The sequence below is a fragment of the Eulemur rufifrons genome, chromosome 18, assembly GCF_041146395.1.
Source record: "Eulemur rufifrons isolate Redbay chromosome 18, OSU_ERuf_1, whole genome shotgun sequence".
Taxonomy (NCBI): Eukaryota; Metazoa; Chordata; class Mammalia; order Primates; family Lemuridae; genus Eulemur; species Eulemur rufifrons.
In genome coordinates, this window is record NC_091000.1 from 31513702 (window position 1) to 31532874 (window position 19173).

At 36.3% G+C, this 19173-nt stretch overlaps 1 protein-coding gene across 2 annotated transcripts in view; it reads left to right on the forward strand.

Moving 5' to 3' along the window:
• The window catches only part of HHIP (hedgehog interacting protein), an 87974-nt gene extending 75127 nt beyond the window's left edge, over nt 1-12847 (forward strand). The window contains exons 12-14 of one of the 2 annotated variants that reach the window (XM_069493086.1): nt 8771-8919; nt 11670-11798; nt 12616-12847. In XM_069493086.1, the coding sequence (XP_069349187.1) occupies nt 8771-8919; nt 11670-11798; nt 12616-12626 (289 nt within the window). In that variant the 3' untranslated portion in view covers nt 12627-12847. Of the gene's footprint in view, nt 1-8770; nt 8920-11669; nt 12127-12615 lie in introns of those variants that run through there. The other variant, XM_069493085.1, reaches the window with a different exon arrangement.
• The last annotated feature ends 6326 nt before the right edge of the window (nt 12848-19173 follow it).

The window sequence follows — 19173 nt, forward strand, 5'->3', positions numbered from 1 at the left end:
TTTAAATCAGAAGATTGCACACATTATCAAAAATGTAAGAAATATCATCTGAGATAAATAATACTTTGGGAAAAAAAAACTATGCCAGAGCATTGTACATTATAAATTGGCAGATTAATGGTCCAGAAAGTACTGAGTTAGGTAAAACTCACCATAATTCGGCTTCCCATGCAAGTCTGTTCTGCTACAGTATGATTTTCTTTAACACTAATGAGCTCATATATAAAAGAGAATGATATCTGCATAACATGAAAGTTATGTAGCTTTTCAAGCAAGTGTAGCTAGAATTATAAGGAAAGGAACATGCGTTCAGCCTGTTACTCTAATGAAAAATAGATGCCTCACCGGTTTCCCTCCGCCAAGGGGCACGCCCCAGCCTTGCAGGGCTCTCTGCAGGCTGAACTTCCTCCTTTCAGAGCTCCACTTCCATCACCATTTTGTTTTTGTGTGTTTCTAATCTCCCCTAAGGCAGCTTCTGGCTACTGCTGGGCTGCTCATTGGGTTGCCCAAACTATCTCCCAATGTACCAACTTTTGTTTTCATTAGTCCTTTAGTTACAAAGTTGCACAGATCTTGAAGGATCTGCCCAACCCAATTTTTCCCATAAATTTTTGTCTTCTCTTAGGTTGCTATAACAAAATACCTAGGTGACTTAAATAATAGACATTTATTTCTACAGTTTTGGAGGAAATCCAAGATCAGGGCACCAGCATGGTAGATTCTTAAGGAAGGCTCACTTCCTGGCTTGCAGATGTCCACCTTCTCACGGTATCTTTACATGCTGGAAAGAGAGGAAGAGCAAGCTCTCTGGGCACTCTTCTTATATGGGTATGGAAGCTCTACCCATCACGGAAGTTCTACCCTCCTGACTTTATCTAAATCTGATTACCTCCCAAAGGCCCCACCTCATAATACTATCACATGGGGAGTTAGGGCCTCAACATATGAATTTGGAGAGGACACAAACATTCAGTCCATATCAGCCCCATTATTTTAGCATGCAGTTTTATGGAATACAAGATTTTTCCCGAACATGTACATTGAATTACAGTAGAAATGCCTATTTTTCTGTATTCACCGGTAATAATTATAGTTGACCACTTTCTGAAATTAAGACATTACAAATATAATACAACAAATACCTAAGGCGAATTGATAAAACTGGACCTTGTCTTTTTATCTAAATGTGAGTGATATTATCATTTAGTTTCATTAATCATTTCTCCTTGGTTTTCCCTTTATATAACTTTTCACATCCTAACTTTCCTATGGAAATATATACATTGAGTTAAACTGATAAAATTGAATACAGGAGATCCACATAGCCTTTTAGATATTTGTGTATTGTACTGTTAATGTTTGAGATTAATAGGACCTGAAATGTGGGTACCTTGCTACCTTTTTCCCAAAGCAAGAGGACCAGTTGAGTAGAAAGAATACTGGACTAGGAGAGAGTTCCAGAACTCTCTGTAACTAGCTGTGTGAAAGCCATTTAATCGCTTGATACATTTTCTGATCTTTTAAATTTAAGAATAACAAAGCCAGCCCTCTGTCGTGAGGAAAATGTTAAAATATGAAAGGTACTGAAAAATGTAAGTGGCTTCATTATTTGCTTTTATTATGGTTGCATCTTTAAGCATAGAACAAAATTAAGCAAGTATTTTTGAAATTTCTGACAATGTTATTAGCAGGCAGCAGGCAAACCTGTAGCTCGATTCACCAAGTTAGTGTTGCTTCTGTCTCCGTTGAGTTTAGTGCCAACTCGATCCCTAACTTTATTAAAGCCAGTCAACACTACTTAGTGAGCGTGTGACGGACAGGTGAGGAATGAGACTTTTAAATCTCAGAAGACCTCAAAAGGAAGACAACATGAGTCACAAAAAAGAATGCTGAGGCCCAGACCCATTTTTTCAGCACGTTTCAGAACAAAAATTTCTAGTCAGAAATAAGATAGAACATTGGATTTACTCATCCTAAATTAGAATTTTAGAAACAGACACTACAAATAAAAAAATTCTAATATGATACACAACGTACATAAATTCAGAGTTATTCTTTTTTTGTGTGTGTGTGTGAGGCAGAGTCTGGCTCTGTCACCCTTGCTAGAGTGCCGTGGCGTCAGCCTAGCTCACAGCAACCTCAGACTCCTGGGCTCAAGAAATCCTCCTGCCTCAACCTCCCAAGTAGCTGGAACTACAGGCATGCGCCACCATGCCCGGGTAATTTTTTCTATATATTTTTAGTTGTCCAGCTAATTTCTTTTTATTTTTTAGTAGAGACGGGGTCTCGCTCTTGCTCAGGCTGGTTTTGAACTCTTGAGCACAAACGATCTGCCCGCCTCGGCCTCCCAGAGTGCTAGGATTACAGGTGTGAGCCCGTGCCCAGCCAGAGTTATTCTTGAATTTAAAGTTTTCTTTCTCAACTTTATTACAATATCAGGGTTACTCGGGAATATATAAAAATACATTTCTGCAGCCTATATATGATATAATGTCAAGCAAGGCATTCCTTAAGAATGAAATGAATGCAATAACTCTTAAACCATTCAGTTTCTCGGTATAGCTCAAATACTATTTGAAAACTACTGTTAGGAAATGTGTATTGCCATCAATACTGCCATGAAGAGATCTCCCAACGAGATCAGTATTGCTTGGTTACACAGGAAGAGATTTCATTTGCTCTGTTCTTCTACCTGGAATATGATTGTATTATAAATGTATAAGATTCCTCACAGCCAAATTGAATTTGTATAATATATTATCCTTTTTAAAGCTGCTGCAAAATGGCTGTGTATAGTCGTCAAACGTGCTATAAATCCGTTGGAATCCAGAATTCTCCTCATGAGGAAACTGCAGTGAAGAGAGAAATACTGACATGACTAGGAAAAATCCAGTGAACTGCCAATTAAGAGGGGGAAAAATATTCATTTGTGTATTGACCTTGGGGAAAAGCACTAAAATAAGTAATAAAAAAGATGATGCCGCCCCTACTATACTAGTGCTTATGCTTATGCACCAAGCTGTACAAAAGGGGAAACAGTAAAATCTATATCCCATCCTGAGAAAATTTCCCCTTCCTCACCCCTTTTTAGGTAAAAGTGCTGAGTGTTGGCTTTACAAATAATGAGTGGTTAAGGATGATCGCCTGTGTCAAACTACTTACAGAGTGAGGAAATTCATTAAACCGTGGAATCTGCTGTGGCATACGAAGACTCCACCCAATCTTAAGATTTCAGAGCATTCTGTACTCAGAAGCTCCTGAACTCACTAATCACTGGCCACATTAATTGCTCCTGGCTGGGAAATGGTCCTAATTGAGAACCGTGCCTCTCAAACTTGCACATGCATGTGGATCACCTGACAAACTTGTTAAAGTGCAGATTCCAAGTCAGTAGGTAGGACCTGAGCTTCTGCATTTCTAATAAACTCCCACGTAATCCTGGTGCTGCTCTCCTGGGATTACACTATGGGGAATGAGGATTTAGACGTATCAGTTTTTCCTAATTCGTGAGAATGGGGAAAAGCATGGAGGAAAAGTAGTTTTTTAAATGTTATGGTCGCCAGGGAACACTTTTCCATGTGCTCCAACGTGACCATGGGTAAAGGGGTGAGACAGTTTGTATATCACCGTACCCCAGCAAGCAGACTGCTGTCCGAGAGAGGTTACAAAATTACTACATCTTTTAAAAGCTCCAACGGGTCAGGATTTTATATAAGAGTATTACTGATGATCTGTGAGTGATCTTGTGTTATAATGAATTGAATTTAAAATCTGGACGCCTAACAAAAATTTCAGAATGAGCCCCTTTACTTTTTTAAAAGACAAAATAGATTTCTGCTGTGCTCACTCTGAAGGGCAGGCCTGCTCAGATAGGATATATCCCTGTACCTCCCTACAAAGTCACAGAGGACTTCCCATTTATTGATTTATGTGTTCATTTATTAAATTAAATATCATTAAATTAAAACCATCCATAATCTCACTACCCAGCGACATTCGCTATTGGCCTTAGCTATTCACAAAAAGTCATCACATATGATGTGTGTTATAAATTACTTAATGCTTCTCAGCTTCTCCCTTTATTTCAAAAAAGTATCTGACTCTTGATACAATTACACAAAGCCAGCCAAAGTAGGTTTCTAAGAAAATGTCTTACATTTCTGAAAAGAACGCTTTATATATTAAAGAATGTTGGGCAGTTTTCTACACTAGCCCCTTAGTGTTTCATTATTTCTCATATGTGAAGGGATTAGGCAATAATGTTTTTCTGATTTAAATTAACTTTGAGAGCTATTGGGGATAGCTGTCAACAAATGGGCTCGATATACATTTTATTACAAACCTAAACACCCTCTTGGGTACGTTTTCTGTTTTGAAAGCTACTTCTGACTTCATTCAGCAGAGCTAAGGGTCCAAAAGTTTAACAAGTAATTGTTTAAAAGAAGAACAAGACTATTTAAATGATCCTTATTAGACCATACATTAAAACACTCAATTTTCCAGTCCAATAAAAATAAGAATGAAAATGAATTTATCACAAATATATACTCTAAATTTTTGTTTAGATCCCATCTAGGTGTATATATGTAATATTTATGTATACATAAGATGGTCTATTTCAACATTACAGTAATAATAAAGTTCAAATGTACTGTTTTATTCCCTTTTCTCTTTACTCCGTGTAAAGGGACCCTGTTCTTTTTCATAAAAGGGCAAATGTCTCCATAGCAAAGTGTGATTGGAGGGGTATGGTTGGGGTCACCAAAAATCTTTGTCAGATTTTACCAGATGTATTACTAGAAAAATAAATTTTAATGTGTTGACTTAATGCCCAACTGGAGGAGAGAACAATCCTATCTATTTATCTCATGCTTACCTTGACTTCTTCACCTTTTGTTTATTTACTATTATATTATAGTTAGCATAAAAATGCATCTTTTAAAATAAATTTAATTACGTCTTAGAAGAATTTTATAAGAAGTTAATATGGGCAATAGAGAGAAACATAGTGAGTGTGTTTTTAGTGTTATGTTTACGCTATAAAAGTATAGCAATTAGATTTTAGTGATATCCTTCCCCTAATAGGCCATATTTTCCTAATATCTTCATCCAATAGCATAGACAGGTAGCAAATGCCCCTTTAAAATTCCATATTCTTGGCCAGGCATAGTGGCTCACGCCTGTAATGCTAGCATTCTGGGAGGCCGAGGTGGGAGGATCACTTGAGGTCAGGAGTTTGAGACCAGCCTGACCAAGAGCGAGACCCGTCTCTACTAAAAATAGGAAAAAAATTAGCCAGTCAACTAAAAATAGAAGCAAAAAATTAGCCAGGCATGGTGGCTCGTGCCTGTAGTCTCAGCTACTCGGGAGGCTGAGGCAGGAGGATCACTTGAGCCCAGGAGTCTGAGGTTGCTGTGAGCTAGGCTGATGTCATGGTGCACTCACTCTAGCCCGGGCAACAAAGCGAGACTCTGTCTCAAAAAAATAAAATAAAATTCCATATTCTTAGTTATTTCATTCATTCATTCAACAGATTTCTACTGAGGCTCCTCTATGTGCAACATAGTCTTCTAGGTCCTGGGGCGACACAATAGAAGAGAAGAAATATTTGTCCTCGTGGAGTTTATATTCCAGAGAGTGTATCGGAGAAAGTTACTACTATATACATTCAATTTAATTTAATAAACATTTATTGACTGCCTGCACAGTATTTTCCCAACTCCTATAAATATAAGTAGTTGAAGAAGATAAAAATACTTCGTGCCTTAAATGTCATCTGTCTATCACATCCCTCAATCCTAAACTAAGTGCTCCCTCGTCTGTATTTCTGTGATACGTCATGTGTACCTGTATCACAGCAAAGATCACACTACATAGACTTTTGTGTTTATGCCTGTCTCTTCCCCTCCGTGGGCTCTGTAAGGATCAGGACTCTGTATGATGGTTTAGCCCCATGAAGAGCATAGTACTTGCTCAAGTAAATCATTGAACTTGAAGAGAACTGAGTATGTAGCTTCTGCCCTCAGCAAATTTTCATTGCAATGGAGGAGAGAGGGAGATAGAATAACCGAATTATATGTTTATGTATGACAGCCACACTGTCTTACAGAAGCTAACATAAACAACCCCAAGTATGAAATAATCATTGCATTCGCAGATAGATAGGTGTTAACTAAACCTCAGGCAAAAAACAGTTTAGATTCCCTCTATAATCTGAGGTTCCCTATATTTTAATGTTTGGTGAAACACAGTCAAAGCCTCTACTAGGAGGATCAGCAGAGAAACAAGTGTCAGATCCCCTGCCCTAAACAACTGCCCTTCAGCATTGGATCCCTCTTTCTTATACCCTCATTCCTTTCCCAGTGCACGAGAGTCAGTGTTCCTATACTTTGCCTCAGAAGGCCACATCTTGTAGTTCTTTAACTGAATTCACCTACATTCTTGATCTAAATGATGTCTTCTCTTCAGATTCATCTGTTCAGCCCTAAACCATCTTGTGGAGTAGTATGTGAGCTATGTACCTGCATGTTCTGCATTACCTGTAACATCTAGTACATTTTTGACATACTCTTATTTCTGGGTCTCTTTTCTTGAATGAGTCAGAAAGAGAATGAACAAGTGAGTAATGAGCAGAAAGGCACAGAATTCTACAATTGCAATTAGAACAATATCTGTTTACTGAATGCCCCTTAGTAAACGCTAATGACCTATGAATCAGGAGAACTTCATGGCCACTGGAAAACTGCCCCTCTGGTGGCCAAAAATGCCACCATTGTCTCACAAACAAAATAAGGATTTTTAAATGTGAAAGACAGAGAGCAGACCTGAGGTATTCAACAAGAAAAAGAAGATGAAGATAATGCCCTTACTTTTCTTGGCATAATCATTTAACATTTTCTCTGCCTTATCCCACCTCATCCTGACTCCCAGAAAGACTGCCTTGGGGAACACATGGAAAATATTTCTTAATATTTTCTAAATGCAAATATGCTCAGTCCATGGAATGCTTTAAGGACCATTCACATAAATCGACCATTTCTATAATAGATTTGAATAAGAGGTTGAATATAGTTAAGGAAGTTTCTGAATTGTCATGTTAGTTGCAGAACACAGTACTTTCGGTGTAGCGTGGGACTTTCATAGGGTAGAGGAGAAGTCACTACCCATTTTTAAGAGTCATTGCAGAAACAGCCTGAGATCAGGCCTCAAACTATTATCACTGTTCATATTGCCCTAGGGCCATCACAAGGTAACCTAACCTCAAGAAAACTTGAGTCTACAGGGCATATTTATTTGCTTATCTCAGCTCCATGCGGTGGTTATCTCTTGAGGTGGTTTTGACCTATAATGATCACCTTCTTTGTTATGGTACTTAAGGAGTCCAATTGCTTTGGCCATCCTAACGCTGGTGATTTGACTGCTGATGAAAACATCTGTCTGCATTCCTTAACTGAAAAGAGCCTTCTCACCACACCTGTGGCACAGGTAACAGTGACTGATAGGAAAGTGCCACTGCACAATTTTTTCCAAAGATTAGGCAAGCGTAGTTGTGACCACGATTCATAACCTGATCAGGTTTGAATGACATCTTATTTCAAAAATAGTAATAACCATTAAAAAAAAGTCTTCTGAAGGCATCTTGGTTTCCTCTATAAGTGATGGCAGTTGTAGAACAATTAAAACAAAATCTATGACTTTTTCTATTGCAAATAAGATGTTTCTGTTTGCTACTACTAGAGTTCTTTTTCTTCCTAGCAAGACAAAATCAAATTAAAAGTAGATACATAAAATCTCTGTTACATATATATATGGATCTTTCTTTGCATGAAGAGTTTAAACTTTGACTAGTCTACATATATCCACATGTTATGATGACCTTTCAAGAAAAATAAGTCTGAAAATATTATCACAAAAGACATGTAAAATTGAAAGAAAAATTGATTCCCAATTTTTAGGCTACAAGTGTTCATTTTAAGAAATACTTTTAGCCCAGTGACTCTGTCAACCATGTCACTAACAAGTGAAACTGTTTCAGATACCATTCCTAAAAACTTCTGTAGATCTGTGGGAAAAAGTTTTAAAACATCTATGCATCTTTATTTTAAACATTGCAATTGCCAGAAATTCTTAGCTATTAAATATAAAATGTCAATATAATTAAACTTTCATTTTTCATCAATGAGTTTTGATCATGACAAAGTTTCTTAGAATGTCTACTATTGTTCACTTTGGTTCAAAACTGGTTAGTTTGTTTCCTCACTGGTATGTATTTTCTATTCTTAGAAAGCTATAGGCCGGACGCCATAGCTCACGCCTATAATCCTAGCACTCTGGGAGGCCGAGTCGGGCGGATCGTTTGAGCTCAGGAGCTCAGGACCAGCCTGAGCAAGAGCAAGGGCCCATCTCCACTAAAAATAGAAAGAAATTAGCTGGACAACTAAAAATATATAGAAAAAATTAGCCGGGCATGGTGGCGCATGCCTGTAGTCCCAGCTACTTGGGAGGCTGAGGCAGGAGGATCGCTTGAGCCCAGGAGTTTGAGGTTGCTGTGAGCTAAGCTGAAGCCACAGCACTCTAGCCTGGGCAACAGAGTGAGACTCTGTCTCCCCCCAAGAAAAAAGAAAAAAAAGAAAGCTATAAATCTGAATCATTTAAAAGAAAGGTCTCTTTAGAAAGGAAGAGATGCTTTGTAAGCTACAAAATTGCTAGATTTCATTCCAATATTGATTTTCAACCAAAATACACTTTCAACTATTGTATTTTGACGCAGACCTTTAGTGCCTGAGGAATGCAGAGCCACTATACGACCTGCTCAGACGCTGCCCTCGGAGTGCTCCAGGCTGTGTCGGAATGGCTACTGTACCCCCACGGGACAATGCTGCTGCAGTCCCGGCTGGGAGGGGGACTTCTGCAGAATCGGTTAGTATTTCTCTTTTCACTAGCAAAGACTGGGGGTGGGGCCGTCCTTAGGTACTCAAGAACCCCACATGAGCTGTTTCTTCCAGAATTAGCTAGTGTTCAAGAGTGTTTAGCCATTTACAGTAATATTAATGCTCATCTGCTTCTGAACTTGTAAATGAAATCTTTCTCATTTTCTTGATGTAAATGATGTAAGTTAGTCATAAACATTAAAAAACATCTAAATGATTGAATCCTTTCACAACGTAAAAGATGAACTAGCACAACCAGATCATCTCTGTGGAGCTCTTGGTATCGGTATTGTGTTCTGAGATTCCACACCGGCCAATGACTTGGTGTTTGCGAGGCTCCTCTCCACGTGCTGGCATTTTCCAGGCACCCCGCAAATGCCATCTCTGGCTCTACTGCTTGCTTTCTTGCTACAGCGCACTAAAAACAGGGCTTTTCAGTGGGTGTTATTAAGTAAAAAGGGGAAAACGCAATTATCTAGAGGCATTTTATGAGATTTTTTAATTCTTTTTGCCACTCCCTTGTGAACCATCAGCGAGATGTGCAGCTGCTCCGAGAGAGCAGAGATTTATTCCAGGGTTATTCTATCCTTTAACTTGAGATTTCATCGATTATGCACCGTGATGTTTAAGTTCTACTTGGCGTGAAGTAAGAAAATCAGATAAATTTAGAAACCTAGAGCTTAAGATGTGCACGTTGAAAATGCATATTTAACAACCAGCATGTACAGAACACCTAGAAAAAATTTTTGATCTCTGCTATTTCAAACATTAAAATACCTCTTGCCAATGAAAATGAGTCTCAAGTTATTATGTAATATTATTCTTCATTCATGAATGCTTTTTTGTTTATTCTAAAGATGTATTTGTTTCAAAAAATCATAAGCAGACCTTGTCTACTTTATATATTGTCCAACAAAAATAACCAACATTTAAAATCACATATACAGTATACATTTTAAGCTTAAATTGCCTCAGCATTCATAACATTGTGGATTGATTAATACTAAGGTTGCCTATCTGAGAAAGAGCTATCAAAATTAAAACTCCATAGAAATTAAGTAATTATGCCATTTAAAACAAATGCTTACATTTTATTGACCCCACTCTGTCTCCCTTTTTTGTTTAGCTGATCAAAAAAAATAAGAATGTGTTCAAATGTATAATATTCAAATTCCTAATAACATATCATTCCTCTGCATCTTTTGATGACAGCAGTTTCTTTTACATAGTGTCCATTCAGTTGTATTCCCTACTTTGTACTTTTCCTAACTGCTTATGTCACCTCAAGTCATCAATTAACTAATATTGATTGAGTGCCTTCTAGTGACTGTATGTTTAAACTGAGGGCAAAGTATCTGGAGCACAAGTGGCATTATACATAGCTTAATAGTAATAATATTAATAAAAATATGTGACTAATATAAATGAAAATAGACATTCTTTGAGTTAACGTGAAGTTTTATTTTAGTAAAATACTTTAATCTTTCTACTAAAAAAAATTTTAAATAGTTTGAATATATAAGATAAGCCAAATCATTTTATAAAAGCAATCTATTTGGGATTTTAACAATTTTAATTTAGTCTTTTTTAAGAGACAAGATCTCGCTATGTTTCCCAAGCTAGACCTGAACTCCTGGGCTCAAGCCATCCTGTCATCTCAGCCTCCCAAGCAGCTGGGACCACAGGCTCGTGCCACCGTGCCCAGCTATACACTGTATTTTTCGTACAAGCAAGAACTTTATTGATATACCCACATAGTATCTTCATCTCCCACAAATTTAAAAGAGAAAAGAGTCTGTTTATTTTCTTCTTATTCTTTCCCATGTGTCAGCCACAGACCCCTAGATTTTGATTAATGTCTTTGAAAAGATTAAAATGACCCTGCCCCCTCAAAGCATAAGGAACTACATTCAAGGAATTTGATTCCAACTACAGTGGCTGCACTTCTCAGATTTATCTTATCAGTAAATGATGATTAATTTATACACCCAAGTTTATGTCTCCATCCCATTTATCAGCAAGTCTTTACATTCCCTGTGTATATTGTAGTGGTAGACATTGTTTAACAAAGAAATTCTGCGCTGTAGAGCAACCCTGAAAAGGACTGCTCGGAATACCCTTCACTGGCCAATTGCACTGACTCTAAAAACAGACTTCAAAGTGTAATCAGAGAGCAAAGCATGTGCTTGTGCCCCCTGGAAACAAGGGGAAGAGGAATCCAAGGGAGTTTATATGGTGGATATTCCACCTAACCAAAACCCCAAACTGACCATTCCTTTATGTTGCATTGGCGATGCCTGAGCCACTGTGCCACCCTCCCTGGCTGGGCCCCTCCTGTACTGAAGTCCTACCTTGAAGGACTGGGAACCTAGGCCTTGGAAGGCCCCCTGTGAAAATGCCCCTGAGGGGGCAGAGATTGCAAGATCTAGAATCCTTGTTTTGAATAGAGTTGATCCTGCAAAAGATCACAGTTGTTTCCCATGATCTCTGCTTCTCTAGAAATGTCTCTCATTCTCTGCTGAGTTCTGGCTTGCAAATAACCGTGGGTGTGAAAGCCTGTTTTCCTACTTACATATTTACCTTTCAGCCCATTCTGTGGCCATCTTCCTCCTTCTTTCTGTCCCTTCCTTTGTTCAGCAAATACTTGTGGGTCCCATACTTGGTGTTGTTTCTGATGTACAGAAACATGCAGAATGAGATTGTGATGTTATTGCTCTTTTTTTTTTTTTTTTCATCTAGCAAAATGTGAGCCGGCATGTCGTCATGGAGGTGTCTGTGTTAGACCGAACAAGTGCCTCTGTAAAAAAGGATATCTTGGTCCTCAGTGTGAACAAGTGGACAGAAACATCCGCAGAGTGGCCAGGGCAGGTATTCTGGATCAGATCATTGACATGACATCTTATTTGCTGGATCTAACAAGTTACATTGTATAGTTTCTGGGACTGTTTGAATATTCCTTTCCAATGGGCATTTACTTTTTATCCTGTCATTAAAAAGAAAGACTGTTATCCTGCTACACACTCCTGTGATTTCATTTTCTTTTATTAATTTAAAAATAATTTCCAGAAATGTGGAAATCCTCTGTGTGTATGTTGGCACGTTTATTCACATATGCACGTACACACACTCATAACCCCTATACGTGTGGTTGCATAACAGATGGGTTTTAAATATATATGCTTCCTTGTACAGAGTAATTTACACAGAAATTCCATTGTAAATTGATAATTTTTATGTCACCAGAAGAGATTATTGGACTTCCCAGGAATTTTCTGTCTGTAATCACGAAAGTCAACTTTAATGGAGTTTTGAAACATTACTGTGCAATCTGATGGATCTAATAAAAAGGGCAATATTTTTATATTAAAGGACTATACTATGAGAGAATGTTTCAGAACTCCCTGATGAATTTTGAAGTGAGCAATTTGATATAAAATTGTAATCTTCATTTTTATCAGCATATCCGATTACAGAATGTTACGCACTTACCTTTTTATTGGCAGAGAAATCTGGTTACTTCAGCTTAATCTCAAGATTGTTTTCAAGTGTGTTATAATTAAATCATAACAGCATATTTTAAAGGTCAATCTTCCTAAAAGGTCTGCTTTATTGTATATTATATTTAACAATAGGCACTGGGTTTGTGTTACATATTTATATTTTTTATTTTATTTTTATAATATAGACGTCACCTAGATGAAACACCTTTACCCTGTCCTGTAAAATACTAAAGTTACATTTTTCACCATCTTAATTGGAAAGAAGGGGAGTGAGAAAGCAAACAGTCTTTAATGTGCTGTGGATCTAATCTAGCAATGTATCCTTGTGCCAACATGTAATCATTAACGACGGATGAAAAAGCAAGAAAACAGCCAATCCTTATAAAATTCCAGAATTAAACATTTGTAAAAAGTGCTTTTCACCATAGCAAGACTGTCAGAGTATATGTGATTAGAATGTTGCAGATTTCCACTGACTCGAACCTCCTTGGAGAAGAGCTCCCTCGTTTTTAACAAATCTTGGCTATGTAAACTGTCACTTGTACAAATTTTTAATATAATAATTCTTGCCAAATATGACTTTTAATGTATATGTTCCTTCCGGACTCAATGAAATTACTCTTTGGTTAATGTATCAATAAATTTTCTGTAAATGTTCTGTTCAGATTTTTAAAGAAATGACATGTTCTAACTGAAAACTGCAAAAAGTTTAGTACATATTTTTCTTAAAGGTTTTTGAGGCCAGCTCTCCATGTTTGGATTTTAACAAAATTATAAGGCCTCTTTGCACTACTGAAAAAAAACACATCTACTCGTGACAAGTGCATACCCACTATGGCTGTCCTCCTCCTGTAAACATCCAATCCTCGGAAATCTAAATTGTAGAGCAGTATAGATTAGGCAGCACCAGCTGACTTTCCAAACCTGCTCCTTACCTTTAGGAATATGAGCCTCAATTAAAAAAAAAAAAAAAAAAGTCTTATAGCTAGTATTTCTCTATTGTTTTAAAGTGAGAGATTTGCAATTAAAGTCCAGTGAGCATTTATATAGAAACCACAATGTAGAAAGATTGGTTAAGTACACTGCTCTTGTCGTCCATATATGATTACTTAAGTTTCAAGTGACCTCATGCCAAATGGAAATGGGTTGAGAAACCTTGGTTCAGTGCTTAGTGAACAATAGCCTGCATTAAAAAGTGCATGCATAATTTTGCACAATTTAGATTCAATTGACAGTCTATTCAAAGAAGTCTCAGGATTAAATGAGCATGGAGACCAAATTGCCCTCTTACCCCAGAAAAGGGGTGGTCCCTTCTAGTCACACTAACACTTCATTGGCCCAACAGTGTGACAAATCTTGCAATGAACCATGCAGTAGCCTGCATCTGTAGGTTAATAGCAATCTTTTGTCTCCATTGCTTTCTCTTCATAGCCCTTTTACTGAATTCCATCACAGAAAGTTTTACAATTAAAAAAAAGATGTCCTGACAACCATTTTTGCAAATGGACCTTACCGTCTAATAGTCCCTTATTCAACGTGGGTGACATTAACAAAATGTGAACTTCTTGTGAGGGAGCCAGCTGTCTAAATCTGTCAAATCGTGCAGTTTTATTACACATTCTCCCGTTCCTAGTTTCACTGAAAACAATAAGGATGCTGCTATATATTCAGCAAAATCTGAAATATCAGGAGTTTCTTCTTATATATTTAATCTCTCCAACTCTTCCCCAAAAGGAAAAAAGGTGTTCTATTGCCATTAGTTCTATTATTTTAAAATAGCTATATTAAATTGACCAGTCTCAGATTTTTTATGCAGCTTTTTTCCCAAGTGAAAGAGTCTCAAGTGACTTAGAAAAACATATGTGCCCCAGGTGTCATTGCCTTTTCTATTGTGAGTCGTTAGAATAAAAGACCAAGTTCTTCTCAAAAGAAGATAGCAAGATCCATGGATATTAAACCCAAGCAAAGAAAATAAAGTCATTGGAGTCCTTTCTCTCTGTTCTTAAGAGAAAAGTAGATAGCACTGGCTAATTGATGGCTACATATTTTAAACTAAGTGGTCAATTCAAAAAAATCTCTTTGACCTTTTCTTTCAAGTAGATGTTTTAAATGCATGACTGTGGAATTATCTTCAATGATTCATGACAAGAGGCAGGTAGGAGTTGGTTAAGAAGTATTAGCTCGGGAAAAGTTTTTGTTCCATCACATGAAAGGCAACATCTACTCAGTTCATAAAGCACACAGTCTAAAATGGAAGAAAAATGTCCTTGGTAAGAACACTGATGGGTAAGAGAAAGGTGAAATAAAGAACTAGGAAAAGGTATATTATTATTCCCTTGTTCATTCTCAAGCTTAAGCGGTGGGCGCCAGTTGAATGTGAAATGATGTAATGGTAGTTTTAAATAGTTAGAAAAATCTTTCTGCCACTGATTCTGTCACACTCCTGTCCTGGTTCATAGAACCTTGTTTTCTCATTTAAGATAATGAGAAGAAAACTGAATTGGCAGAGCATTAAAGTGAAAGAGAGGAAAGATTTCAGAAACTAGAGTGATGGCAAAAATCTATGCTTCCATCTATGCCATTTCTTCTTGGAATTTTATTTCCATGTAACTATTGTAAAAATATATCTTTTATTTTATCACCAAGAATACTCAGAAGTTTTCCCAGATTGATGAGCTATCTCATAAACAGCCAAGAAACCTACACATACAACAGATACGATACATACAACCTCAACAGAAAATTATTCTGTCATTTACATGCCTCAGAGCAGTTATTTCTTTCCTATTTATTTCTTTGAAAATAATTATGTAATAATGTACTGACAATTTTTAATCCATTTGCTTTTGGTCTCGTTTTTATCTCGGAATCATAAAATATACAAGCCTACTAAGTGTAAAATATGAGGTGAGATGCTGTATCTAGGGTCTTTCAAAGTACACATGAAACTTTTATTAGTCTAACATTCTGTTAAGTCTCTTAGTTTTGAAACATAAAAGAGAAGCCAAGCCCAGGTTTTTAAGAGGCAAAATAAGGTATACCATGGGAAGTTGTAGTTGACTGATTAACAAATTAGCTTGAGCATCTCTATAAAATGTCACCTATGATGTCTATGTCCTACCCTCTCCCTTCCTCCCTTTATATTTGTCTCTCTTTAATATATTTTCTATTTCCTTTTAGCCCTTCCCTCTTCCTTCTCCTCTGTTTTCTACTGGTTTTGACTAAATAGACACGTCTTCAGTATACCCATCATGAAGGTGTCCTGGGGTAGGTTGCTATTGATTTTGCTAATTACAATCTTTTTCTTTATTTTTCTGAAAAATACCCCCTCCTGGTGTCACATTTGCTCAAATTCTATATCATGAAGAACAGGAGACAAATAGCATACTAAACTGATCTATTATAATTGTTTAAAGAAATAACAAAAACCATAAATGACCACCAGTCCAGATGCTCCAATTCAGCTGTTCCAGCATAGATACCAGAAAGACATGGCGAGTAACCTGTCAAGAGCTTGCACTAACAGTTAGGGAAAGTTCGTAGCTATTGCCTATCTAAGCAACAGCCATCTCTTTGAAGTCTGTTTTGAAGGTTATTTCAAATGTATAAGGAAAAATAAGAAGTAGTTCCTCATTAGAGACTTCAGACTCTTTTTTTCCCCACTCCCAGGATGAGATTTGAACTTGCAGAACTCAGAGCAAAGTCCCATGGCCAGAAAATGTACATTTTTCTTATTACTCCCAGAATGCTGGCAAAGCCATCAGAAAGTTCCTCTTTAGAATACCTAAAAACAAATATATGTTTACTATCTTACCTTCTTTTTCTTTGTCACACCAACACAAATTGTTCACACTTCCAATAATTAATATGATGCCAAGGAGGGTAGGAAACCTATGAATAGAAGCATTTCGATATTAAAAACATGATCATGGAAGGTGCCAAACACTAATTGTAGCCAACTTCAACCCTTCTTTCTCTTACCTGTCTTCTTTGAATAACTTTTGGAAATTGCCTTAAAATAACATTTTAGAAGAGTAAGATAAATTCATGGGATTGTAAGGGAGTATTGTAGAGCTGTTTTCTTCTCAGTCACAGTGATTATTTTGCTAGCTGCTATGGAGAGGTTTGTTCATTTAGGAGATTAGCACTTTTCTTAAATTCCTCATTGAATATGAACCCAAGGTACACCCATCGTTTACTTTGCTTTCCTATATTGTTTGTGTAGGGCATATATGTCAATTGACAAAATAAAAAATAAATAATGGGTCCCTTCCCTCAACATAAAGTCTTATGTTTAAAACCTGTTGTTATATCCTTAGCCAGACTATATAGTAACCAAAAAAAAAAAAAGAAAGAAAGAAAATGGTATCAACTCAACATTAATTCTAACGTTATCTCTCGTGCATCACAAAGACAGACATCATCTTTCATTCAGGGTTTCTTGGGGTTTTTTTGCATATGTAAATTATGTATTACTTAAATTACTTAAATCCAAAGTACATTTATGCATATTCAGGCAAGTTAATATAAATGTATGGTGAGTTTCTCAATTGTCTATAATCTAAGTTAAAATAAATATATTTTAGCACATAGTATAGAAAGAACTGAACATTAACAGTGATGGGAAATTCATAATGGCTAAATATAAAACAAGCTTTGTCTTCACAGTTAGGAACTAATTCTTGTACACTTGTCTTTGCACTAAAAAATAACTAGTCGATAGTTTCCATTCACAGGAACAAGGTGTGATCAGGTTTGGTACAGTCTATGCCCAAAATGTATTTTACACGTTTCTTTAACTCTCATTCTTAAAATCTGAGATACAACTTTTTTAGAACAAATTAAGATTTCATATAAAATAGAACCCCTTTTCATGATACTAATATTGAGAAACCAAATGGACAACCTTATGAAAAATCAGAGATTTCCCATATCTCGTTACATTCACGGGGTATGTTTGAACATACATTTCACCAAGAACCATATAGTAACAAGATAAATGATAACTGAGGTACTATGAGATTTTTGGAATTTTATTTCCCAGGACATGCAACAGTAGACTATTTATTTTAAAGAAACCCATCGAATTACAATGAAAAAAATCATCGAATCATTATAATTAATAAGCATAGACTAATACTGAAATGAAAACTCTGTGTCTTTCCTGCTTTATCTATGATTTTGTCCAGTTTTAAAGAGTGATTAACTTTATCATTTTTCTAACATGTTTTGGTTCCTTAAGTTGTTCATTTTCCTTAGGTTGTTGAAAATTAGGACAGTTTGTCCAGAGCCTTACTCACAGAACCTACCAGAACCAATCCATGCTTGGGTTTCTATTAATAAGAGGCAGAAGGCTATAGGAACTAGTAGTAAAAGCAGGTACAAGTGAAAAGGAGCAGGGTTAATATCTGCAGTAGTTGGTATTGCTATGAATGTCCTTCCAAAAAGTAACACACAAAGCCATTGGCTCAGATAATCCCTCTGAATTTGAACTAATCTGATTTATTTAGCCAAATTATTATAATATGCAGTTCTCCTTGGTCAATCTTCTAGTATTCAGCCATCTATTCATTTATTAATTCAACAAATATTTATTGAAGTGCCTACCATGATTACATGCTGTAGAAAAGACAAGGGCATTTACTAGGAGGCGTTGAGTCCAATGGGTATGATGAACATGTTTGAAGTAAAAGACAATAGTCACATCCAATAGCTCTGATTCAGCTCAACATTAGAATTCAGCAGTAATGGTACAGATGGCCTAAAGTACATCTGTGTGTATCTGTTCATGTGCACACACCCATGTATATATATTTATCTATCTGTACAAACACTACATATGTATACACACTATCTATGTAATATATAATATATGTATAATGCATATAAATTCTAACAAGTGTATTTGTGTTATCTTTAAAATAGAACAATTGTATCTTGAAGTGGTAAATGCAGAGAATTGGTTTTATTGTTGATCTGTGGATTTAATGAATTTAGGTGAAAAGGATGTTTAAGTGTATAATTTCTTTTCTTAATTTAATATATTTATGTAAATGCATGCCTGAAATTTGGTTAGATTGGCTGTGTTTTGTTGTCTTTTAACGTGATCAAATGTATTAAACTTTATCTTATGACTTGATGTGCATGTGCTATTTTACAATTCTTTTTTATTTCTGAATTTTTTTAAACTTTTCAAAATATTCAGACTGATTATATAAACACTAATTTCTAAATATTCCATACCCAGACGACTTCAAAATAATTGTCTATTGTCATTATTCATGTTCTAATTTTAAAATTTTCTTCGTAAAATACATGCTAATGTTAAGGGTCATTTTCCTTGTGTAGATAGAATAGACAGCAATGAAGATGTTATATTGACTTAAATTTGTTCTAAGTTGTAAATGAGTTAACCCTGATACTTTCAAGTAAGAATAAGTGAAGAAGAAGAAGAGCAGTTAGGAATACTGAGTGCCCAAATTGAAGGGAAGCAGCATGCAAGAAGGGGAACAGGAAAAAAGGTGACTGTAGGTACCCCAGACTTTGCTGACCTTGCCATTTTGCTTCCAGTAAACCCTACCAAGAGTATTTGCATAAGATCTGATCTGCTGTTTTGAACATGAATATAAAACCTACCAATATCCTTTAGAAGAGCAGAATGCTTTCATCTAAGGCCCCTTTCTTCCTGGATTAATACATCTCTGACTCATTGAAAGGAAAAGCTCTCTTTGCAAGAGGTTAGC